General features: G+C 42.1%; 1 protein-coding gene across 4 annotated transcripts in view; it reads left to right on the forward strand.

Moving 5' to 3' along the window:
• Positions 1-24,939, forward strand: part of KCNH8 (potassium voltage-gated channel subfamily H member 8) — a 780,884-nt gene that overhangs the window by 725,745 nt on the left and 30,200 nt on the right. For all 4 annotated transcript variants that reach the window (XM_077491398.1, XM_077491400.1, XM_077491399.1 and 1 more), the window contains one exon: positions 3,409-3,515. In XM_077491398.1, the coding sequence (XP_077347524.1) occupies positions 3,409-3,515 (107 nt within the window). The remainder of the gene's footprint in view (positions 1-3,408; positions 3,516-24,939) is intronic.

The raw sequence follows: 24,939 nt of genomic DNA on the forward strand, positions 1-24,939 counted from the left end.
TTTTATTTTTTTGCGCTATAAACACAAAAAATCGTAAATTTAAAAAAAACTCATTATTTTTTACATTTTGCTATAATAAATATCCCATAAGAATATATAAAAAAATTTCCTCAGTTTAGGCCGATATTCTTCTACATATTCTTGGTTGAAAAAAATTACAATAAGCGTTTATTGATTGGTTTGCGCAAAATTTATAGCGTCTACAAAATGGCATTTTTATTAATATTTTTTTTTAAGTAATGGCGGCGATCAGCCATTTTTATCATGACTGCGATATTATGGTGGACACATCAGACATTTTTTACACATTTTTGGGACCATTTTCATTCATACAGCAATCAGTGCTATACAAATGCACTGATTACTGTATAAATGACACTGGCAGTGAAGAAGTTAACCACTAGGTGACAGTGAAAGTGAGCCCTGGGGAGTGTTACTAACTGTGGGGGGCAGGGCTGTGTATGACACATCACCAATCTCTGCTCCGATCACAGGGAGCAAAGATCAGTGGCACTGTCACTAGGCAGAACGGGAGATGCTTGTTTACATTAGCATCTCCCTGTTCTTCCTCCCCGTGCGATGATCGCGGGTATCCCCATGGTGATCAGGCCCACGGGACCCGTGATCAGACTCATGGAGGTCCCGATGGCACACACGTGATGGCATGGCACCAAATTTAAAGGGACGTACCTGTACGCCCATTTGCCTTTGCCATTCTGCCGAGGTACATCGGCATGCACCGGTCGGCAAGTGGTTAAATTGACTCAAAAGGCTGAAGGTTTTTTTACCCTAATGCATTTTTGCTTTAAGGTAAAAAACTTTCTGTGAACAGGATTCCGCCAGGTCCACTAAATACTTTTTTGAGACAGATCTTGATCCAGTGCTGTGTCAGAGAGCAGCTTTCTCTGTTCTCTGTCTCTCTCCTCACAGGACAGAGAGGCAGTAGTGGAAGCCATTGGCTCCTGTGGCTGTCAATTAAATCCTGTGACGAGGGAGTAGGGGGCATGGCTGAGCCACGCTCCCTGTGTCTATTGGCTTGGGAAGTGGCTTCTTATAGGGGAAGAGCAGGTAAGTATGGCAAGTTTATGATTAAAACAAAAACTTTTTTGAAGGTTTAGAATCACTTTAATCCAGGTGTGGCAACAACAAGTTGTTAATTGTTTTGGTATACAATGTATGGCATATTGTAGAAGTTATTTGAAATATCTGGATGCCTTTATTATTATATTGTGTTTTATTGTTCTTCATAATTTTTCAAAAATTAATAAACATTAAAATATTTAAACAATCGCACATCCCCTCAATAGCCAACCCGTTGGTATCTCTACTCCACCTGGGATAGAAACATTTTCTCCCAGATCACGGGTAGTAATAATAAATCTCCTACTTGCAGCAAAGCTGACTATCACTAGACTTTAAAAAGCTTACAGACCTTAACCACTTGCCGCCCGCCCTATTACAAATTGACGGCGGCAAAGTGGTTTCATAATCCTAACCGGACGTCATATGACGTGATTAGGATTATGAGCCACTGCGCGCCCCCGGGGGCGCGCATCGCGGCGATCGTTGTTGCGGGGTGTCAGTCTGACACCCGGCAACTACGATCTCGGTAAAGAGTCTCCGACGGAGACTCTTTACCATGTGATCAGCCGTGTCCAATCACGGCTGATCACAGTGTAAATGGGAAGAGCCGGTGATCGGCTTTCCCTCACTCGCGTCTGTCAGACGCGAGTAGAGGAGAGCCGATCGGCTGCTCCTCTGACAGGGGGGGTCTGTGCTGATCGATTATCAGCACAGCCCCCCCGAGGATGCCCACACTGGACCACCAGGGACACCACTAGACCACCAGGGAAAAGGTAATAAAAATCCATAATCCTCCCTAGACCACCAGGGTGCCAGTCAGCACAATGGGTGCCAATCAGTGCCCATAATGGATGCCAATCAGTGGCCACAATGGGCATCACTGATTGGCATGCATTATTGTTTGGCACTGATTGACATCCATTACTATAACACCGATGCCGCCTATGAGTGCCCACCTGTGCCGCCTATGAGTGCCCACCTGTGCCGCCTGAGTGCCCACCTGTGCCGCCTGAGTGCCCACCTGTGCCGCCTATGAGTGCCCACCTGTGCCGCCTATCCATGCCCACCTGTGCCGCCTATCTATGCCCACCTGTGCCGCCTATCCATGCCCACCTGTGCCGCCTATCCATGCCCACCTGTGCCGCCTATCCATGCCCATCCGTGCCGCCCATCCGTGCCGCCCATCCGTGCCAGCTATCAGTGCCAATTTGTGCCACCTATCAGTGTCCGTCCGTGTCGCCCATCCGTGTCGCCCATCCGTGTCGCCCATCAGTGCCGCCTATCAGTGCCACTTCATTGGTGCCACATTGGTGCCCATCAGTGCCACCTTATCAGTGCCCATCAGTGTAGCCCCATCAGTGCCCATCAGTGAAGGAGAAAACTTACTTATTTACAAAGTTTTGAAACTGAAACAAAAAAAAACATTTTTTTTTTCAAAATTTTCGGTATTTTTTTATTTGTAGCGCAAAAAATAAAAACCGTAGAGGTGATCAAATACCACCAAAAGAAAGCTCTATTTGTGGGAAAAAAATGATAAAAATTTCATTTGGGTACAGTGTAGCATGACCGCGCAATTGTCATTCAAAGTGCGACAGCGCTGAAAGCTCAAAATTGGTCTGGGCAGGAAGGTGTTTAAGTGCCCTGTATTGAAGTGGTTAATCTTCAATGTGAGATGGAGAGACTAGTAGCTAAAAAAAAAACATATGCATAGATAAATGCCTTTTTCAGTGGTCTTCATGGTTATCACATCCTAGCTGCACTGTGCAAATATAATGTTTCTTGTAAACCACTAGTTCATTTGATTGGTTTGCTGATGCTCCCTTCCCTCCCTCCCCTTCCTCCCCTTCCTCCCCTTCCTCCCCTTCCTATCCTTATCCCCTCTCCTTCCCATCCAAACCCCCTCCCCTCCTCTGGAGCCACCTATATCAATACCTCCGTATGGAGGCATATGTTTACTGATCTGTATTGAATTTCACACTGCAATGACTGTTATTTTCCACAATTTTTTACCTGTGCTCCAGTTGGAACATCTGACAACATTTCACATGTAAATGCTAAATCTTTATATGAAACAAATAAAGAATATTGAAATATTGAAATATTAAAACACTATTTCAGTGGTGAACAAAAATAACTATATGTGTACAAAAATGCATCAGACTCAGTATTGAGTTATTTTTTCAGTACAAGCACACTAATACAACAGCAATCACCATACCTATTATATATATATATATATATTATTTAAATCATGTTGGATTATGCCCTGCAGGTTCAAATTTTACTTTAAGGTATTAAACAGTAACTATATTTTCAATTTAACAGAGTTGTTGATGGGATTGAAGATGATAATGGTAATGAAGAAGGTCAAGCATTTGACTTTGAAGCTTATCAAATGAGACAACAAGCACGATTAAATCAAACCACAGGAGGTAATGTATAACAGTTGGTTAAGATAGATGGATTAACATTACAGTGTTGCTTAATTAACTATTGATAGGATGGGTCATGAGCTCACTGAACTATACCTGGTTCAAGGAGAACCAGGTCCATATGTGTGGCCAAACCCTACAATGGTAGGATTTAGACAGACAGCAGATTGGCTCTTTTTTAATAATCTCTTAAATCAGGGGTCTCCAAACGATGGCCCTCCAGTTGTTCAGGAACTACAATTCCCATCATGCCTAGTCTTGTCTGTCAATGTCAGCATTTTACAATACCTCATGGTAAGTGTATTTCCGCAACAGCTGGAGGGCCATAGTTTGTAGATCCCTGAAATATAACCAAATCTTTAGCATAATAATCCTTTAAATAATCCTGTAAAAAGTGCATCAGGAACCTATCAGTCTATTCCACTACCAATAGATGTCTTGAATATGTTTATCCCTTCTCTACACGTCCATAAATGGACGGATCTGTGCATACATCTCTTACAGGACCTATTTTTGAATCATGTCTTGAATCCCTTAATTGAAGTCCAAAGCACCTACCATGTACCAGGATTTGTATTCATATATCCAAGTTGCACACTTACTGCAGCATAATCGAATACACCTGTCCTTTCACATGAACTTGACATTATATCTCTTCTACGAACCCCCCATGAGATATATTTGTACTTTTTCCTTATTTAACGCATTCACCCTTAAAACCTTTGGCTGAATTAGCATTGTTACACCTTACTAGCAATGAGATTCCCATCTAGAATTCTTCTGCTATCTTATTGTTTAGTAATATTATTGATAATGTGTCATTTGTATTGTTCTTATGAAAGAGTACTTGCAATGAAAAATGACTTCTTGACTACATACATTTCAGCTTATGAGATAATTGGCTCAACCATTCCTATTGTAATACATAACAAGTTAGCTTTCCTATGGAGCTCCTGCTTATATTTTACACCATATACTTAATACTTTATTATTTTTCACACCTGTTAGTATTCCTTTTCTTATTTACGTTACCTTTGTTAACTGCCCATGCTTAAGAAGGCTTGGCAAATACTGATGTTCTTCTAGATCTGTTAGTTCTTTGACATGGCTTGTGCTACTAGGTATATGCTAAATTATACCAGATCCTATACATGTGTTATCCATTATCTTGCTTATCTACATTTCAGGATTTTTCATCTCTATAGATTGTCAACTTAATGTTTGTTAACTTTTGATAACAACCCAAATAAAAATTAATTTAACATAAATAACAATATAAACATCTCCCTAAATCCAACATTTACCCATTCCAGCTTTTTGTAGATTTATGTGTTACACTGGGAGCTGCGCCACTACCATTTAACAAAATCTCCTGCATTAAATCTACATTAGTTTCTGGGGAAAAGTTATCTACCATTGGTCCAAAAATAAGTCCCGCTTTAGCTTGAACATTTTTCTATGGCTCACATGACATGAGTTCGGTGCCATTTCAAATCAAAGGTTTGCATCAAATGTGAAAATTCATATTTTATGTCTTTGTCAACCAATACCTCTTGAGTGAATTAATGTGAATTAACACCTTAATTTTATTGTTGCTAAATGTGGATTTTTTTGTTTCATATTATGGGAGGGGAAGATGAGACCCCTGCTACTATTGTAATTAAGATGTCATGTCAGAGGATGGACAGGGGAAAACGTATTGCTATAAAAAAAAATGACAGAAAACCCGGGGTTGATTCATTCCGCAAGAGCTCACCAATACTAGACTTGGGTGGACCAAACCTTTAACGTTCTTCAATTTTCAACAATGCTATCACATAGAAAAGTTTATTATTATTAGCACCATCATTAGAAGCAGATAGTTTAGCTTGATTTTTTTTCAATAGTTTGCTGAAAAGTTTGTGCTTTATTCTATATAAAGCTTTGTACTTATGAGCTTCTGAAACTATGCCCAGGAATATCAGAAACAGAACAGGAAGAAAGCAAGCCAGCTTCTTGAATTTTGAAAGCAAGCCAGCTTTGGCAGGTGCCTTAGGCTTGAGTCTCCTAATGCCTCAGAGAATTGCTTCTTACTTTTAAAGCCAACTCCTAGTTCTCCAGCAATACACCTCACAATGAGAAGACTGCAGTGAGTCTACATTACTTATATGAGAGAAAAGAGATGCATGACTAATAAGGATTATCTTTTATTTCTTTCATAAAACACTGTTTGCTAGCTTTAGCTTATTAAGGAGAAAGAGCCAACAATCTGTCTGAGACCTTATCAAATAACCTCCTTGGAAATCACTTACAGTATTTCACAAAAGTGAGTACACCCCTCACATTTTTGTACATATTTTATTATATTTTACATGTGGCAACACTGAAGAAATGCCACTTTGCTACAATGTAAAGTAGTGAGTGTACAGCTTGTATAACAGTGTAAATGGGATGTCCCCCAAAATAACTTAACACACAGCCATTAATGTTTAAACCACTGGCAATAAAAGTGAGTACACCCCTAAGTGAAAGTATCCAAATTGGGCCCAATTAGCCATTTTCCCTCCCTAGCGTCATGGGGCATGTTAGTGTTACAAGGTCTCAAGTGTGAATGGGGAGGAGGTGTGTTAAATTTGGTGTTATCACTCTCACTGTCTCATACTGGTCACTGGAAGTTCAACATGGTACCTCATGGCAAAGAACTCTCTGAGGATCTGAAAAAAAGAATTGCTGCTCTACATAGATGGCATAGGCTTTAAGAAGATTGCCAAGATCCCACAGTGGTTTAACAGGACAGGATGCACTCATAACAGGCCTCGCTATAGTCGACCAAAGAAGTTGGGTGCATAGATGTATGAGTGCTGCCAGCATTGCTGCAAAACTCGAAGGGGTGGGGGGTCAACTTGTCAGTACTCAGACCATACGCCACACACTGCATCAAATTGGTCTACATGGTTGTCACATCAGAAGGAAGCCTCTTCTAAAGATTATGCACAATAAAGCCAGCAAACATTTTGCTGAAGACAAGCAGACTAAGGACGTGGATTACTGGAACCATGTCCTGTGGTCTGATGAGACCAAGATAAACGTATTTGCTTCAGATGGTGTCAAACGCGTGTGGCGGCAACCAGGTGAGGAGTATAAAGACAAGTGTGTCTTGCCTCCAGTCAAGCATGGTGGTGGGAGTGTCATGGTTTGGGGCTGCCTGAGTGCTGCCAGAACTGGGGAGCTACAGCTCATTGAGGGAACCATGAATGCCAACATGTACTGTGACATACTGAAGAAGAGCATGATCATCCCCGTACAGAGACTGGGCCGCAGGGCAGTATTCCAACATGATAACGACCCCAAACACACTTTTAAGATTACCACTGCCTTGGTAAAGAAGCTGAGGGAAAAGGTGATGGACTGGCCAAGTATGTCTCCAGACCTATATCCTATTATTATCCTCAAATGGAAGGTGGAGGAGCTCAAGGTCTCTAACATCCACCAGCTCTGTGATGTCATCATGGAGGAGTGGAAGAGGACTCCAGTGGCAACCTGTGAAGCTTTGATGAACTCCATGCCCAAGAGGGTGAAGGCAGTGCTGGAAACAAAATGGTGGCCACACAAAATATTGACACCTTGGGCCCAGTTTGGACATTTTCACATAGGGGTGTACTCACTTTTGTTGCCAGTGGTTTAGACATTAATGGCTGTGTTGAGTTATTGTGAGGGGACAGCAAATGTACACTGTTATACAAGCTGTGCACTCACTACTTTACATTGTAGCAAAGTGTAATTTCTTCAGTGTTGTCACTGTCAATAAAATATTTGCAAAATGTGAGGGGTGTACTCACTTTTGTGAAATACTGTATATCACTTATCTCTTGCTCATAGCTGGGCTGAAAAGGGGGATGATGAGCCAGGTACAGAGAATAATGCCTGTGCCAGGTAAAAGCTCTGTATACAGCTGACAGCTGTATGCCATGCAGTATAATTGCATATGTAATTTAAATTCCACTTGTGAAAACAGAATATTGGGGTGCAATTGCTAATTGTTGGGCAGTCATCTATATCCTTCTTTCAGCCAGCTGCCAAAAAACACGGTCAGCTGCCAGAAAAAAGGACAAGCGTGTCCCATGGCCATGTACTGATGAGGATGCACTGTGTCAACGACCAGCGCTGTTGCCTCTAGACACAGAGCCTGCTTGCCCTCTTTTATTGGCTTATGACTGTCTGCTTCTCCCTATTGGCCTTCCAAACAAACTAATGGCCTGCAGGGAGATGTAGCTGCACAAATCTGGGATGTATATACTGCAGCTAGCAGAACCAACTGCCTGCCTGTAGTATTATTAGTATAAGAACACCAGCAATTGTCTTCAGGTAGCTTTATGTGCACACTGTGAAGAGGACATGGTACATAGTACACCATAGTACACCAACTGTAATAACTGCAGCTGCCTGCCTGTGGTATAGGATCAGAAGAACACCAGTAATTGGGGTAGCTTTAGGTGCACATTGTGCAGAGTACACAGTACACCAACTGTAATGACTGCAGCTGCCTGCCTGTAGTATAGGATCAGAACAACACCAGAAATTGGTGTAGCTTTAAGTGCACACTGTGCAGAGTACACAGTACACCAACTGTAATTACTGCAGCTGCCTGCCTGTGGTATAGGATCAAAGAACACCAGCAATTGGAGTAGCTTTAAGTGCACACTGTGCAGAGTACACAGTACACCAACTGTAATTGCTGCAGCTGCCTGCCTGTGGTAAAGGATCAGAAGAACACCAGCAATTAGGGTAGCTTTAAATGCAGACTGTGCAGAGTACACAGTACACCAACTGTAATTACTGCAGCTGCCTGCCTGTGATATAGGTTCAGAAGAACACCAGCAATTGGGGTAGCTTTAAGTGCACACTGTGCAGAGTACACAGTGCACCAACTGTAATTACTGCAGCTGCCTTCCTGTGGTATAGGATCAGAAGAACTCCAACGATTGGTGTAGCTTTAAGTGCACACTGTGCATAGTACACAGTACACCAACTGTAATTACTGCAGCTGCCTGCAGTATAGAATCAGAAGAACACCAGCAATTGGGGTAGCTTTAAGTGCACACTGTGCAGAGTGCACAGTACACCAACTATAATTACTGCAGCTGCCTGTGGTATAGGATCAGAAGAACACCATCAATTGGGGTAGCTTTAAGTGCACACTGTGCATAGTACACAGTACACAGTACACCCACTGTAATTACTGCAGCTGCCTGCGGTATAGGATCAGATGAACACCATCAATTGGGGTAGCTTTAAGTGCACACTGAGCAGAGTACATAGTACACCAACTGTAATTGCTGCAGATGCCTGCCTGTGGTATAGGATCAGAAGAACACCAGCAATTGGGGTAGCTTTAAGTGCACACTGTGCAAAGGACACAATACACAAGAGCAAATCTAGCTAAACTGAATACAGTGTATATATATATATATATATATATATATATATATATATATATATATATATATATATATATATATACACACACAACACCTAGGATGCATATATATATATACACAATACACTCCCTGCAGCTAACTGACTCGCCTCCTGCTTGCTCTATCTAACTCAAATGAAATGAAATAACACTGTCTATCTCTCTCGCTCTATCAGCACGCCGGAACACACTACACAAGGTCGACTTCCAGATGGCCTTATATAGTGTGGGGCGTGTACTAAACCCCCTGAGCTATAATTGGCCAAAGCCACCTTGGCTTTGGCCAAGTACGGCTTGCTGTACAGATGGCGCTGTAAATTGGCCAAGCATGCGGGTCATAGTGCATGCTTGGCCAATCATTAGCCAGCAATGTACTGCGATGCCACAGTGAATTATGGGTGCTGTGACACGGCACTGGAATTTGGAGCAAACCGCCCATAAGTTTTGCAATTCAACGAACGGTCAAACAGCCAATGTTCGAGTCGCAAATGGGTTCGACTCGAACTCGAAGCTCATCCCTACTACTAAGACAAGGTACCAAACTTTTTCTAACGCCCACCTAACCACCTGCTCACTGGACCCTGTCCCCTCGCAAATGCTACTGTCAACCTCTGGCTCTATGCTACACTCTTTAACTCGCATCTTCGTTCTCCAATACCCAATGGGCACTACTCTGTACTACTACTCCTGGATCTCTCTGCTGTCTTTGACACAGTGGACCACTCTTTTCTCAAAAAAAAAAGTATATCCCATTTGGTCTTAATGACTGTATGCTGGTTCTCATCCTATCTATCCCATCGCACCTCCAGCGGCACTTACAATTCTAATTCCCCTTCCCCTCTTGCTTTCTCTGTCAAAGATCCCCAGGGTTCCCATATCATTACAATATCATTTCTACAACTGATGACACCCAAATGTATCTCTCTACCCCTCAACTCACTCCACACAAATCCCTAATTTACTAACAGACATATCAGACTAGATGCCCCCCCCACCTTCTCAAACTCAATCTATCCAAACCTGAGCTCATAATATTTCCTCTGCCATGTGCCCCTTCCCCTGACTTCTCTGTCAAGACTGATGGCTTAACTATCAACCCGTCCCCACATGCCAAGGTTCCACATCCAATCAATGTCTAAAACTTGCTGCCTCAACCTCCACAACATCTCCAAAATATGCCCCTTCCTAACCAATGATGCCACAAAACTCCTTGTTCACTCCCTGGTCATCTTTCACCTTGACTACTGCAACTCCCTCCTCTTTGGCTTACCTTTACATAGACCAGGCCATCATGAATACTTCTCCCAAACTCATTCACCTTACCAATCCCTCAGTGTCTTCAAACAAATGCAATTCAAAATTCTAACAACTTACAAAGCCACCCACAACTCCCCCTTCTACATTAACCTAGTTTCAAAATAACAACCTAATTGTAATCTTTGTTCCTCTCAAGACCTCCTGCTCTTCAGCTCCCTTGTCACCTTCTCCAATTCTTGCCTCCATGACTTCTCCCAAGCCTCTCCAATTCTCTGGAACTCCCTACCCCAATCTGTCCAACTATCTCCCAGTCTGTCCACTTTATATGGTCCCTGAAAACCCTTCTCTTCAGAGAAGTCAACCCGACTCCATCTAACAACTGTACTTTTATTTTCCCAGTCAGCTCATCCCCCACATTTATTACCTTTTGTATCACTTCACCCTCCCTCTTAGATTGTAAGCTGTAATGAGCAGAGACCTCATATTTCCACTGGATTAAATACATTTTTAATTGTACTGTCTGCCCTCGTGTTGTAAAGTGCTGCATGAACTGTTGGTGCTATATAAATACTGTATAATATTAATAGTAACAATACTAAAGATGCCTTTTTTTGTGTGTTTATGCGTTAAACTAGAAAAATACCTAACTTTCAAAACTCATATTTAAAAAATGCTATTCCCAATTGAAATAGATTTTTAGCACCAAAACCGAGTAGCCAATTTTTAATTTTGTAGTTTTTCAGGATAAATGAGAGGAAAAAATAAATCCTCTTTGGGCACATTGTATCATTACCTATTGATAGTATTTCATATCTATTACAGGTATACCAAAATAGGGTAGACAATTCAACATCATAAAGGAATGGGGAGAAGAGGTAAAACTAGAAATCAAACACATTCAGAGTATAAAGATATACAGTGGTGTGAAAAAGTGTTTGCCCCCTTCCTCATTTCCTGTTCCTTTGCATGTTTGTCACACTTAAGTGTTTCGGAACATCAAACCAATTTAAACAATAGTCAAGGACAACACAAGTAAACACAAAATGCAATTTGTAAATGAAGGTGTTTATTATTAAAGGTGAAAAAAAATCCAAACCATCATGGCCCTGTGTGAAAAAGTGATTGCCCCCTTGTTAAAACATACTATAACTGTGGTTGTCCACACCTGAGTTCAATTTCTCTAGCCACACCCAGGCCTGATTATTGCCACACCTGTTCACAATCAAGGCATCACTTAAATAGGAGCTGCTTGACACAGTAAGGTCCACCAGAAGATCCTTAAAAGCTACACATCATGCCGAGACCCAAAGAAATTCAGGAACAATTGAGAAAGAAAGCAATTGAGATCTATCAGTCTGGAAAGGGTTATAAAGCCATTTCCAAAGCTTTGGGAATCCAGCGAGCCACAGTGAGAGCCATTATCCACAAATGGCGAAGACATGGAACAGTGGTGAACCTTCCCAGGAGTGGCCGGCCGCCCAAAATTACCCCAAGAGCGCAGCGACGACTCATCCAAGAGGTCACAAAAGACCCCACAACAACGTCCAAGGAACTGCAGGCCTCACTTGCCTCAGTTAAGGTCAGCGTTCATGCCTCCACCATCAGGAAAAGACTGGGCAAAAATGGCCTGCATGGCAGAGTTCCAAGGAGAAAACCACTGCTGAGCAAAAAGAACATCAAAGCTCGTCTCAATTTCTCCACAACACATCTTGATGATCCCCAAGACTTTTGGGACAACATTCTGTGGACCGATGAGACAAAAGTGGAACTCTTTGGAAGGTGTGTGTCCAAGTATATCTGGCGTAGAAGGAACACTGCATTTCATAAAAAGAACATTATACCAACAGTAAAATATGGTGGTGGTAGTGTGATGGTCTGGGGCTGTTTTGCTGCTTCAGGACCTGGAAGACTTGCCGTGATAAAAGGAACTATGAATTCTGCTGTCTACCAAGAGATCCTGAAGGAGAATGTCCGACCATCTGTTCGTGTACTCAAGCTGAAACGAACTTGGGTTCTGCAGCAGGACAATGATCCTAAACACACCAGCAAGTCCACCACCGAATGGCTGAAGAAAAACAAAATGAAGACTTTGGAGTGGCCTAGCCAAAGTCCTGACCTGAATCCTATTGAGATATTGTGGTATGACCTTAAAAAGGCCGTTCATGCTCGAAAACCCTCTAATGTAACTGAATTAGGACAATTCTGCAAAGATGAGTGGGCCAAAATTCCTCCAGGACGCTGTAAAAGCCTCATTGCACGTTATCGCAAACGCTTGGTTGCAGTTGTTGCTGCTAAGGGTGGCCCAACCAGTTATTAGGTTTAGGGGGCAATCACTTTTTCACACAGGGCCATGATGGTTTGGATTTTTTTTCACCTTTAATAATAAACACCTTCATTTACAAATTGCATTTTGTGTTTACTTGTGTTGTCCTTGACTATTGTTTAAATTGGTTTGATGTTCCGAAACACTTTAGTGTGACAAACATGCAAAGGAACAGGAAATGAGGAAGGGGGCAAACACTTTTTCACACCACTGTACAGTAGAGGAAATTGTTTTCTCCATCTTAATATTAAAGCTATACAGTATCTATGTCTTATTCCCCTAAAGGAATTCTGCCAAAATTAGCACATATTAGGTATTAGGCATGAATTACAAAGTGAAGAAAGGGGGTTAATATATAAATGTAATATACTGTACAGCTATTATGTAGCAACCAGGTATGCCATTGTTTCCAAAGGAATCCTATTTGCCATTTTTAAAGGCGAACACACTGTATGTACTTGAGTATAAGCTGATCAGGCAGTATGTAAGAAATGTCTGGTATTTGTAAGGTCATTATTTAAATAAAGCAAAGCTAGAGCAGGGGTCTGCTTTAATAATAAGCTGAGAACAAGGGTGATAAAAGGAAAAACAAATTCCCAGAATGGGAGTTTTTTTTTGTGCAAGTCCACTAGATGTGGAAGAGCATGCCTCTATCAACACAATCTCTCCAACAAATGGGGGGAGTGTTGCGAAATATCCTTGACAGTCATTGTAGGGTATAAGACACATATGACCAACATACAAACAAATACTGCAGGATAATCACTATCACCAAAATATTCATTTGATTATTGATCAAGCAGCGCTATAATAATTGATCGTTAATGCTGTTAGTGAATATTATTATTAATCATAAAATATATAAATAAATACATAAATTAACCAATTCAATAGGCCCAGTGAAAAACAACGAATAAACCAACAGTAATCAGTCTCTGCATTTATACATTAATATTGGTCAGTCCATCCTTCACAAAAAGGTGCCCAAAAAATAGATAGATTCTTAGTGTTAGTGAATATCACCAAAAGGGGGTTTGTCACTCATCACGAAACTCCCCTGGGTGGAATGCACGTGTGAAGGTGGTATATTAAGTCGGATAGTGGTGAAGGATTTTCCAACACTAAGAATCTTTCTATTTTTTTGGGCACCTTTTTGTGAAGGATGGACTGACCAATATTAATGTATAAATGCAGAGACTGATTACTGTTGGATTATTCATTGTTTTTCACTGGACCTATTGAATTGGTTCATTTATGTATTTATTTATATATTTCTTTTTTTTTTTTTTTTTTTTTTTCGTTTCAATATTTTTTATTTTGCATCAAGAACAGTAAACAAAGTCAACGTGAAAATGACTAAAACATAGTGAAAGACAATATAGAAATATGGACAGTCTTAAGTTTGAATATGTCAAGCCAGTTTGCAAGCATACAGAGCATTATAATACTGACTCGAATCCAACACGAAATACATATGATGGGAAGTACACATTCATGTAACTGAGGTAAACATTTGCCTCTAATAGGCCTGAGCTAACGTAGGCATTTGAACAAAATCCCAGTCAAATAAGGAAGAAAATACATAAAAAATATAATGGTCATGGAAGGAGGGAGGGATCTCCGCCCCCCCATAAGGGCTCTTTGCTGTGGCCGAGGGCCCCTATCCCCCTGCCAAAAATAAAGACAGATAGGACCAGGAGTAAATCCACAAGGGTTATTAAATTATATACGTGAGCCATCATATGTAACCAAAACATGTAGCATGGCTATAATGCAAAAGTAATCCTGAGATGAATGGAACAACATCCCGAACGGGCACAGAAGCCCAGTGCAACTGGATGAAAGTATGTAAATCAGGTTTCTGTGAACCGAGTGTAAAATACTGAGATCCACATTGCGATGCAGGAACTGGCCCTGAAATCAGCTGGCCCGGCCCAACTCCGCAATGAAGCGTCCACTAAAGACCGTCTTTCACTAGGCTCCTTAGAAGAAGGTGAAGAATAAAAAATAGTAGAAAAGGAGAAGAAGAGGAAGGGAGAAAGATATAAAGAAGGTAAAGGGAAGTGGCATTTTCCTACAGGAGTCGCCTGGGGGTAACAGAACCGTAATCAGGGTCTAAATCCGGGAGCATTTATGTGGATAGAGAAACTCCCACAAAGTGCGCCCATGGTTCCCAAGTGGCCCTGAATTTATCCGAGCGATCCAGGAGTACGCTTGCCGTCTTTTCTTGTAACATAATCCAGGAAATTTTCCTTTTGGCCTGTATAGTGGAAACAGAGGGCTGCTTCCAGGCTTTGGCAAGAGTGAGCTTAGCACCCAATAAAATGAAAGTGATGAGGCGTTGCGTACTCCTGGAGGCTCCCTCTGTAGGGAAATTAAGAAGTGCCACCAAAGGAGACATCTGAACCGGTGTTGCAGAGACTCTGGATATCCAGGTAAAGATCCTATACCAGAACTGCCGTATTCTAGGGCATGTCCACCACGTGTGTATCATGTCACCTCGAAGGCCGCATCCCCTGAAGCACAGTGGGGAGGCGGAAGGGAACATTTTGGCCAATTTCGAAGGGACTAGGTACCATCTCGTTAGCACCTTGACACCAGCCTCTATCATACTTGGGTTAAGGATACCTCTGAAGGATTTCAGGAACACACCATGCCACTGCTCAATGCTCCAGGATTGGTTAAGGTCCTCTTCCCAGGCCAACATGTAAGATGTCTTGGACTTTGTGGAAGACAGTGCCTTATAAATGACTGAAATCCCCCCCCTCTGCTCATCGGACCGACAGCACCATGTTTCATAAGACGTCACCTGAGGACCACTGGGAAGGGACTTGCATTTTTTGTGTAGGAAATTTGAGATCTGAGTGAATCGAAATATTTCAGTGGGGGGCATATCAAGTTTGCTGGTGCAGTAGGCTTTAGAGATTGGGCCCACTGGTCTGAGGAAATGACCTATTCTATATAGCCCCTTGTCCAGCCACCATTGAAAGGCTTTAATGTTCAGGCCCGGAGGGAAGTCTGGGTTATGGAATAGGTGAGATAAAGGTTTTAATTGGGAAATTAGGGAGCAATTATGTTTAAGTCCATCCCAAACTGCGAAGGAGTGCGAGAGAGTTGGTGAAAGGATCGGAGGTCTCATCTTTTTAGGGCTCCACATCAGGAAGTCTAGCGTGTGCCTAGGTACCGCTTGTCTCTCTATCTGTATCCAATCAGGCTGTTCCCATCTAGAATAGACAGCTGACATCTGTGTCAATTGGGCTGCTTGATAATATAGACGTAAGTTTGGAAGTCCCAAACCACCTTCCGATTTGGATCTGAATAAAATAGATTTAGAAAATCTATGTCCACCCTTACCCCAGACAAATTTTATAACTTTAGCTTGAAAGCGTTGCAGGCGTACTCTATCCACCGGGATGGGAAGAGCCCTGAAATAATACAGAATGCGAGGGAGCAGCGTCATCTTTATAGCATTGATTCTACCCAGCCAGGATAGGGACAGCCCAGTCCACCCGATGAGATCCTCCTCCAATTTGCGGAATAACGAAGGGTAATTAGCTTGATGGAGGAGATCGATCCTAGTGGTTAATTTAATCCCCAGATACGATATTGATGAGTCACTCCAGGTGAACTTGAAGCTGTCCCTAAGCCTTTCTATGAGTGAGCCAGGGATATTAACATTAAGAGCTTGAGATTTCTGATAATTAACCCTGAGACCCGAAATCGATCCAAAGTCATCTAAGAGACTACAAATATTGGGCAACGAGGTCAGGGGGGAAGAGACGAACATAAGGATGTCGTCCGCAAATAAAGCACATTTGTGTTGGATAGAACCGCAATGGATACCTTGTATATTTGGGTTATGCCTAATGGCTATGGCCAGGGATTCGATCGCTATTGCAAAAATTAAAGGGGAAAGCGGACATCCCTGTCTTGTCCCTCTGGATATGGGGAAAGATTCCGAATAAAATCCCTGCAGACATACCTGGGCCGTTGGGGACGAGTACAGGGCGCGCAAGACATTGAGAAAAGACTCTCCAAATCCCCAACGTTGTAGGGTGGTGAAAATATATGACCAGTGTACAGAGTCAAACGCTTTTTGGAGATCCAAAGACAAGAGGCATCCCTGTCTGGTAGATTTCCCGTCCCAATTCGAATTAAGAAGCGATATGATGTCTATGGCCCTTCGAGTTTGGTCCGGACCTTGTCGACCCGGAATGAATCCCACTTGGTCCTTGTGTATGTATAAGCTAATGAAGGAAGCCAGACGGTCCGCAAGGATCTTGGTCAGAATCTTTAAATCATTATTGATAAGAGAGATTGATCTATAATTACCGACTGAACTGGCATCTTTATTAGGCTTAGGGAGAACAGTGATGTAAGCCTCATTGAGAGAGGAATCTAAACTCCCCCCCCTTCGGAGAGTGTTGAAAAAACGGGCCATGTACGGGGCAAGCGTAGGGGCAAACGCCTTATAGTAGGGAATCGAAAACCCGTCCGGACCAGGGGCCGAATGCGTTTTCAAATTTTTAATCACCGCGCACACCTCATCCGCTGAAATGGGCGAATCCATCCTAGATTTGTGTCTATCTTCTAGTGAGGGGATCGGGAGGGTATCTAGGAATTTGTTAATCTCTGCAGGGGATGGACTATGAGTACTACTGTACAATGATGTGTAAAAGTCGTGGAATTTGCGCATAATGCGCTGGGGATTCTGGGACATAGAGCCTCCTTGTATTCTGATTCTGGGGAGAGCCGGGGATCGGAATTTAGGTGTCAATCTCTTGGCCAGCATAGAACCAATGTTATCACCCTGATAGTAGAATCTTGCTCTATTCCAGCGCAGCCATTTTTCGGCTTTGGTGGTTAGGGCCAAGTTCAAAACCACTCTAGCAGCATCAAGTTGGGGAATGGGGACCGAGCTTGGGTTCTTTTTATGTTGTTTGGCTAGTTTGGTGTACTCCCAGTCCAGATTTTCAATATTAGCTTTGTTAGCTTTGTTGATTTGTGAAGAAAGTTGTATAAGTTGACCCCTAATTACCGCCTTATGGGCAGCCCACAGGCAAGTGGCATTTATGTCAGGTGTATCATTTGTGGCAAAGTATTGAAGGATGTTTCGTTCAATTTCTTGAACGTTAGCGGGATCACTCAAAATAGACTCATTAAGTCTCCAACGTCTACTCGGCCTGTGGTTAGCAGGACGAGAGAGGCACAAAACTACCATTGAGTGATCTGACCAGACCACCTCCTTAATACTAGCCCTTGTAGCCAGAGGAATAGAGGCAGATTCGACAAGGATGTGGTCTATCCGGGAGAAGGAGCCATGAGGGTTAGAATAGTGAGTAAAGTCTTTTAGGGTCGGATTCACTTCTCTCCAGATGTCGACCAAACCTCGCTGAAAGAGCAGCTTGGCTATACGTAGGCTTTGATTGGTAGGTCTGGTCAGGCGCTTGCCAGGAGGGCGTGACTTGTCTAAACCCTGGTCAAATGCGGTATTGGAGTCCCCACCGAAAACCACAGTACCTTCCAGTAATGGCGATAGAGTAGAAAGCATACGTTTAAAAAAGGCTAGCTGGCCCTTGTTGGGAGCATAGTAAGAAACTAAAGAGTACAGCTTTCTATCGAGATCACCCACCACTAACAAGAACCTACCCTCCGTATCCTTGAATTCGGATTTCAGTGTAAATTTGCAGCGTTTAGAAATAAAGATGCCCACTCCCCTAGTTTTATCCTCTGCATTGGCCAGGTAAAATAGAGGGAATTTAGAGTGTATAAAGGAGGGGTTAAATCTTTTAGGGAAGTGTGTTTCCTGAAGCAGAGCCACCTCTACCCCATGTTTGTATAGATACTGAAATACTTTGCGACGTTTAATGGGAGAGTTCAGTCCCTGGGAATTGTGGGAGATAATTTTGAGTGGGGATAGTGGAGGCAAGGGCGTATCAGTCATTGAGCAGAGAGGGGGGGCCGCCATAGAAATCAAAAGCACTTACCCCACAGAGCCCACCAAACCCAATCCATACTACCAACCATGGAAGTAGCCCCTGAGGAAGATGAATGTTCCGATGTAAGGAACCTCCGGCGACTCCTGCAACGAAAGTGTAAAAATAAATACAGAGGGAAAAAAGAAAAGAGAGAAGGATAGATAGAAAGACGGGTGACAAGAGAGCCAACCGTATAGTGGAGGGGACAGAGCCCTCAACAAGCAACGACAAAACATTCACACAAACCGTCCCTTAAAAAAATTGGGACATGGTTTGTCCAGTCACTAGGACCAATACGCCCCAGTAAGCCAGAGAAATGGTGGGTACATGAGTACCGCCGCAGCAGGCAGGCCCCAACAATTATGGGTAAACCATAAAACATATAAAAATAAGCTGAAATAAGGCACCATTACAACCAAGGCTCTCGTGTCTCCACTATGATTAATAAGTTGGGATAAGCTAAAGTGGAGGGGGATGACCGAGAGCCCGTCATGCAGCAATAAATGTGTAAAAAATCAACATATGAAAAATGTAAGGAAAGTGTACACAAAGGAACATAGAGGACACCTGAAACTAAGAGGAATTTAAAGTCACGGACATTTGGCAGGTAGATGAGCAAACATAAACAAAAAAAAAATCACCGGCCTCACGTGTGGGCGAGGATAGGAGCCAATAATGAAACCCAAGGTATCATTCAGGGAGAAACATATAAGGACCAAACACATCCCCCCCCCCCCCAGAAACATGCATGAGAAGGAGTGGGACACGGGGAGAAACAATGGGAAGTCCCAAAGGGGGTCACACGACCTAGTCACTCTCCAAAGTCCGCCTCATGTCCACCGTGGATGGGAGAGGCAGCAGTAGACAAAGGAAAGGGACAGGATCCAAGGCACAAGTGGGGTGGCATTTGCTCCCGGGGAGCTTCTGAGAGGTTACAAAGAACTTGGACAGCTTGTGGTTGGTGCTCTCAGGGGGGACCAGTTTCCTTAGACTTTTTGGAACGTACTGTCTCCCACACTGGAGGCAGGGGGCTGGTGGGCAGTTGTCTCTTGGCAGATTGTAGCGTGTTTCCATGAGGAGCGTGATTTGGAGTCTGGCTGATGAGGCCTAGCTGCAGCAGGAGTTTTTCCCCTTCATGCAGGGAACCGAAAGTGTAAGCTTTGCCTCTCCAGACAAATTTGAGCTGGAATGGAAAGAGCCACCAATATTTGATTTCTTTCTCCATCAGGACTTGAAGCAGAGGTTTCAATGTTCTCCTTTTTTGGATAGTAGACGGAGATAAGTCAGCGAAGATCTGCAGATGATGGTTATTTATATATTTCATGATTAATAATAATATCCACTAACAGCATTAATGATCAATTATTATAGCGCTGCTTGATCAATAATCAAATGAATATTTTGGTGATAGTGATTATCCTGTAGTATTTGTTTGTATGTTGGTCATTTGTGTATTATTTGTAGAAGTTATTCACCTTTGGGAAGAATAAATACAAGCAGCAGTTTGATTAGAGACTCTTCAACTTTCAGAAGATATACACACATTTTTGTGTGTAAGCGCCTATGTTTATACATATTGATGGTATAGGGCGTACAAGTATAAACTATTGTGGCATTGTAGGGTATAGTACCACCAATGTAATAGCTAGGGAGAAGATTACCAGTGGGTAACATATTTGGAGATTCTGATTGGCAGCCATAAAACTTTAAAGGATAAGTTCACTGTTTAAAAAATTTTTTTTTTTGCAGATAACAAAAATGCGCAATTATTATCCTTTTTTCTTAGGAGCCTGTAAAGAATTGTACCTATAATCAGCAGATCATGGGTGCATAGTCAAGCTCCTTCAGGCTGTAAGTACAGCTGTCTAACCATATTTCCTGTACAGGCAGACAGTTATGCCGCGTACACATGACCAGACTTTCCGGCGGAAAAGGTCAGACGGAATCATTTCATCAGATATTCCGATCGTGTGTGGGCTTCATCTGACCTTTTTCTTCAAAAATTCTGTCGGATCTAGAAATAGAACATGTTTTTAATCTTTCTGATAGAATCAATTCCTATCGGGAAAAACGTTCATCTGTATGCTATTCCGATTGACCAAATATGATACAAGGGTAGCTATTGGCTACTGGCTATTGAACTTCCTTTTCTAGTCCCGTCATACTTCATCACGTTCAAAACGAACGAACTTTGGTGTGATAACGTGTAGGCAAGTCAGTTCGGTCGGAAATCCGTTGGAAAGTCCGTTGGAAAGACCGCCAGAGTTTGTTCTGACGGAAAGTCCAGTCCCATGCACGCGGCATTACTGAAGTTCAGGAAGCTCAATCAGAGCCCTTGCAGTTCATAGAGAACTAGAAGCTGCCTGCCACAGTGGTAGATGGGAATTGTAGTTCATTCATTCACAGAACTCTTTTTGAACTGTTTTTGAATTGTGACAGTGCTAGAAGGTGATCTCCCAGATTCAGGCAGGTACTTTCGTAACCTGTTACATGTTACACTCTGAATATAGTTAACATGTTACTAAAGGTGAGCTTATCCTTTAAAGCCATTAAGAGGTCTGGGATGTTTATGCTAGGTCCTTCTCCCAAAGTTGCATGAAGTGTCTTTTTCCCACTTGCAAAGGTTGTTTAAGCATATGGTTGAAAAAGGATACTGATTGGAATGTACTACTTAGTAAGAGAGCACCTTATTAGGTATTATGTTCTCTTCCTAAGGTATGGAGAGTAGGATATACATTATATTGTTAAAAGTATTGGGACACCTACCTTTACATGCACTTTGAACTTTAATGGCATCCCAGTTACATAGTAGGTGAGGTTGAAAAAAGACACAAGTCCATCAAGTCCAACCTATGTGTGTGCTTATATGTCAGTATTACATTTTATATCCCTGTATGTTGTGGTTGTTCAGGTGGTTATCTAATAGTTTCTTGAAACTAGCAATGCCCCCCGCTGAGACCACCACCTGTGGAAGGGAATTCCACATCCTTGCCGCTCTTACAGTAAAGAACCCTCTATGTAGCTTAAGGTTAAACCTCTTTTCTTCTAATTTTAATGAGTGGCCACGAGTCTTGTTAAACTCCCTTTTGCGAAAAAGTTTTATCCCTATTGTGGGGTCACCAGTATGGTATTTGTATATTGAAATCATATCCCCTCTCAAGCGTCTCTTCTCTAGAGAGAATAAGTTCAGTGCTCGCAACCTTTCCTCATACCTAATATCCTCCAGACCCTTTATTAGCTTTGTTGCCCTTCTTTGTACTCGCTCCATTTCCAGTACATCCTTCTGAGGACTGGTGCCCAGAACTGGACAGCATACTCCAGGTGCGGCTGAACCAGAGTCTTGTAGAGTGAGAGAATTTTCGTTTTATCTCTGGAGTTGGTCCCCTTTTTAAAGAGGAAGTAAACCCTGATGAGTTTACTTCCTCTTTCATTCCCTGCAAAGGCAAAGCATAATGGACTACTATGCATCGCATAGTAGTCCATTATGTGTCACTTACCTGACACAGGAGCCAGCGAAGTCGCCACTGTCCCCTGTAGTCCTCCGCATCCATCTTCTTGGTGGGGTCCCGCAGCTGCGCCTCTGTCATTCGGCGAAGCCGCGATGACGTCACTCCCGCGCATGCACACGGGAGCCGACACGCGCGGCAGCTCCGTCGTTGAGAATTCCGCGCTCAGTGCGCCTGTGCGCCGCTGTCTACGGCGCATGCGCCATAGACAGCGGTGCCTGTTTTCGGCCAAATATCTCCTAAACCATATAGGTTTAGGAGATATTTCTTGGACCTACAGGTAAGCCTTAATCTAGGCTTACCTGTAGGTCAAAGTGGTTTGTAAGGGTTTACAACCACTTTAATGCATGCCAATATTCTGTTTGCTTTGTTAGCAGCAGCTTGGCATTGCATGCCATTACTGAGCCTATCTTCTACTAGGACCCCAAGGTCCTTTTACATCCTGGATTCCCCCAGAGGTTCTCCCCCAGCGTATAGATTGCATTGATATTTTTGCCACCCAAATGCATTATTTTACATTTTTCTACATTGAACCTTGAGCCATGTAGTTGCCCACCCCATTGATTTGTTCAGATATTTTTGCAAGTCTTAGTCCATAGGGTTCAATATTGAGTTTGCCCACACTTTGTAGCTATGACAGCTTCAACTCTTCTAGGAAATCTGTCCACGAGGTTTAGGAGTATTTCTATGGGAATGTTTGACCATTCTTCCAGAAGCGCATTTGTGAGGTCAGACACTGATGTAATGATGAAATTGTCCAAAATGTCTTGGTGTGCTTACCCCTTAATTGGATTTCTTCCCCATTAGACCTCAGGAAGAAGCCAGTAAGTCTTTTAGATTGTGCAGAGCCATTCTGACAGTGGGTGACTGGTGCCTTGGTCATTGTGGGGCAAAAGCAAGATGTGCAGCTGAGATAAAAGGCTGCAGTTGCTTTGGGTTGCTGATCTAGTGTGCTTTCCAGTTGTAGCTTTGAGCACAAGCGCACATACTGATGTGTGGCCAGGCCAAATCTCGAACCATGTATTCATTTCAGAATGTGAGTGGAAATGAGGGGATGGGAGGCGCGTGATCTAATGCATGAATCAAAGTGATATAGTTTATTCATAAACAAAATAGATGAGTAAAAAGAAATTTCTACAAATGTATAGGTTACACGACATTCATTCAATATTAGTTATGAACAAGGTGGGCTAACGTGTTCCGAGGTGTTCCCTCTTCCTCAGATCCTTGGAAAGTAAAAGAAACTCTGTAGGATGTGGTAGATATACATGAAGAGGGGTGGCTGATTAGGAGATGTGTCCCATGGTGCCTTAGATCCTGCACCTTCCATCCTCTCATTTCCACTCAGCCTCTTTCGGACCACCCCTGGTCAGTTTAGGCAACGGGACATGCATGATCGCCCTATACTACGTACCATTCAAAATTACTACTATTTTACATTAATACCGCCTGCAGGAGTGCAGGAGAAACACTTTTTCTGTTTATACCATTCATTTTAGAATGCATGCTGTATTTTAGTTCTCTCATGTTGAGGAATATTAACTCCTGTGGCCTGCAACTTCCATCATTGTCTTTATGAGGATAGTATTGCAGTTTGCTGATTAAACTTACAGATATTCATGGCACTAAAGTAAACATATCAATGCCTGAAATACTCATCTGCCAAAACCAAATTTTTAGCTTTGGTTAGAAGTCTTTCAAAATCTAAAACAACACCCAAAATTCAACATCTTACATTTAATTACGGTAATCTGCAAGTGCATTTGAGCAGTCTGAAGTCTAACTGTGGAAATACCAGTACTTTATGATATCATAGTAAATCCTCAGTATAATTATTTAGGTTCCATAGGAAATGAAATTTCCCTGCTGACATTCAATCTAACAGTGTGTTTTCTAGGTAATATGACAGCTCGTTGACCCAAATTTATCAACCAGCATAATTTACCACACAAGGGAAAATACCACTTGATACATTATTATATGGATCTGATTTACTTGAGATAAAATTACACCATTAGATAAATGGGTCGCCAACATGCAAAATACATTCCATTAAGATGGCAAATTGTTAAGCAGATTTTTTTTTAAATCTTTACTAGATATGCAGTATTCTTATTTTTTGTATTGCACAAAGCATTTGTCCTCTGACTTGATGACCATCCACATTAATTCAAACACCACAGCTTAATGCAGTCTGTGGGATAGACTCCCTTCCCCTTTCTAGTGACCTTCCTATCATTAAATATTGCCCAAAATGGATATTGAATGGATTGTCATGAATGATATTCACATATAAAGATATACAGGTGATGTAATACACTATATATATGTCACAAAAAACGTCACTTCATGATCTCTGGTGACTATGCATATACGAGTTGTTGGTGATGCATGGACTCCCTTGCTTTAGCACAAATCTCTAGTCTGTGGTGAATGACTGGGAAAAACCTTTTTGACGCACTATTTGGGCACTGGTCTAGATGCCTCCTGTTGACACTGGAGGACAATTGCAACTAATATTAAAATTTTGGTTCCTCATTCAAGATGTACTCATAGCATATTAAGAAAGCAATTTCCTTTCTATAATGTGTATTGCAACCCTGAAGAAGAAAATCAAATTCAAAACACGTTGGGTGTTCAGCAATTATCATTGTTTGTTCTCTATTGATTCCATCTTAATACAGTATCAGTAACTTGTTTCACATCATTTTTAAGATATATTGTAATGTTTTACACAATTTGTATTAATAAAGATTTATCAAATTTTATACTACTTAAAAATACTATTCACTTGACACTATAATGACCCAGTACCGTTAAAGTCCCATTTTGAGGGTTTTTCTTTATACAAGCATTGGGGAGCAGGTGTGTTTTGTGTTATCGCTCTCATTCTCTCATACTGGTC

The sequence above is a fragment of the Lithobates pipiens genome, unplaced genomic scaffold (genome assembly GCF_037356315.1).
Source record: "Lithobates pipiens isolate NorthernLeopardFrog02 unplaced genomic scaffold, aLitPip1_a1.2 Scaffold_19, whole genome shotgun sequence".
NCBI lineage: Eukaryota > Metazoa > Chordata > Amphibia > Anura > Ranidae > Lithobates > Lithobates pipiens.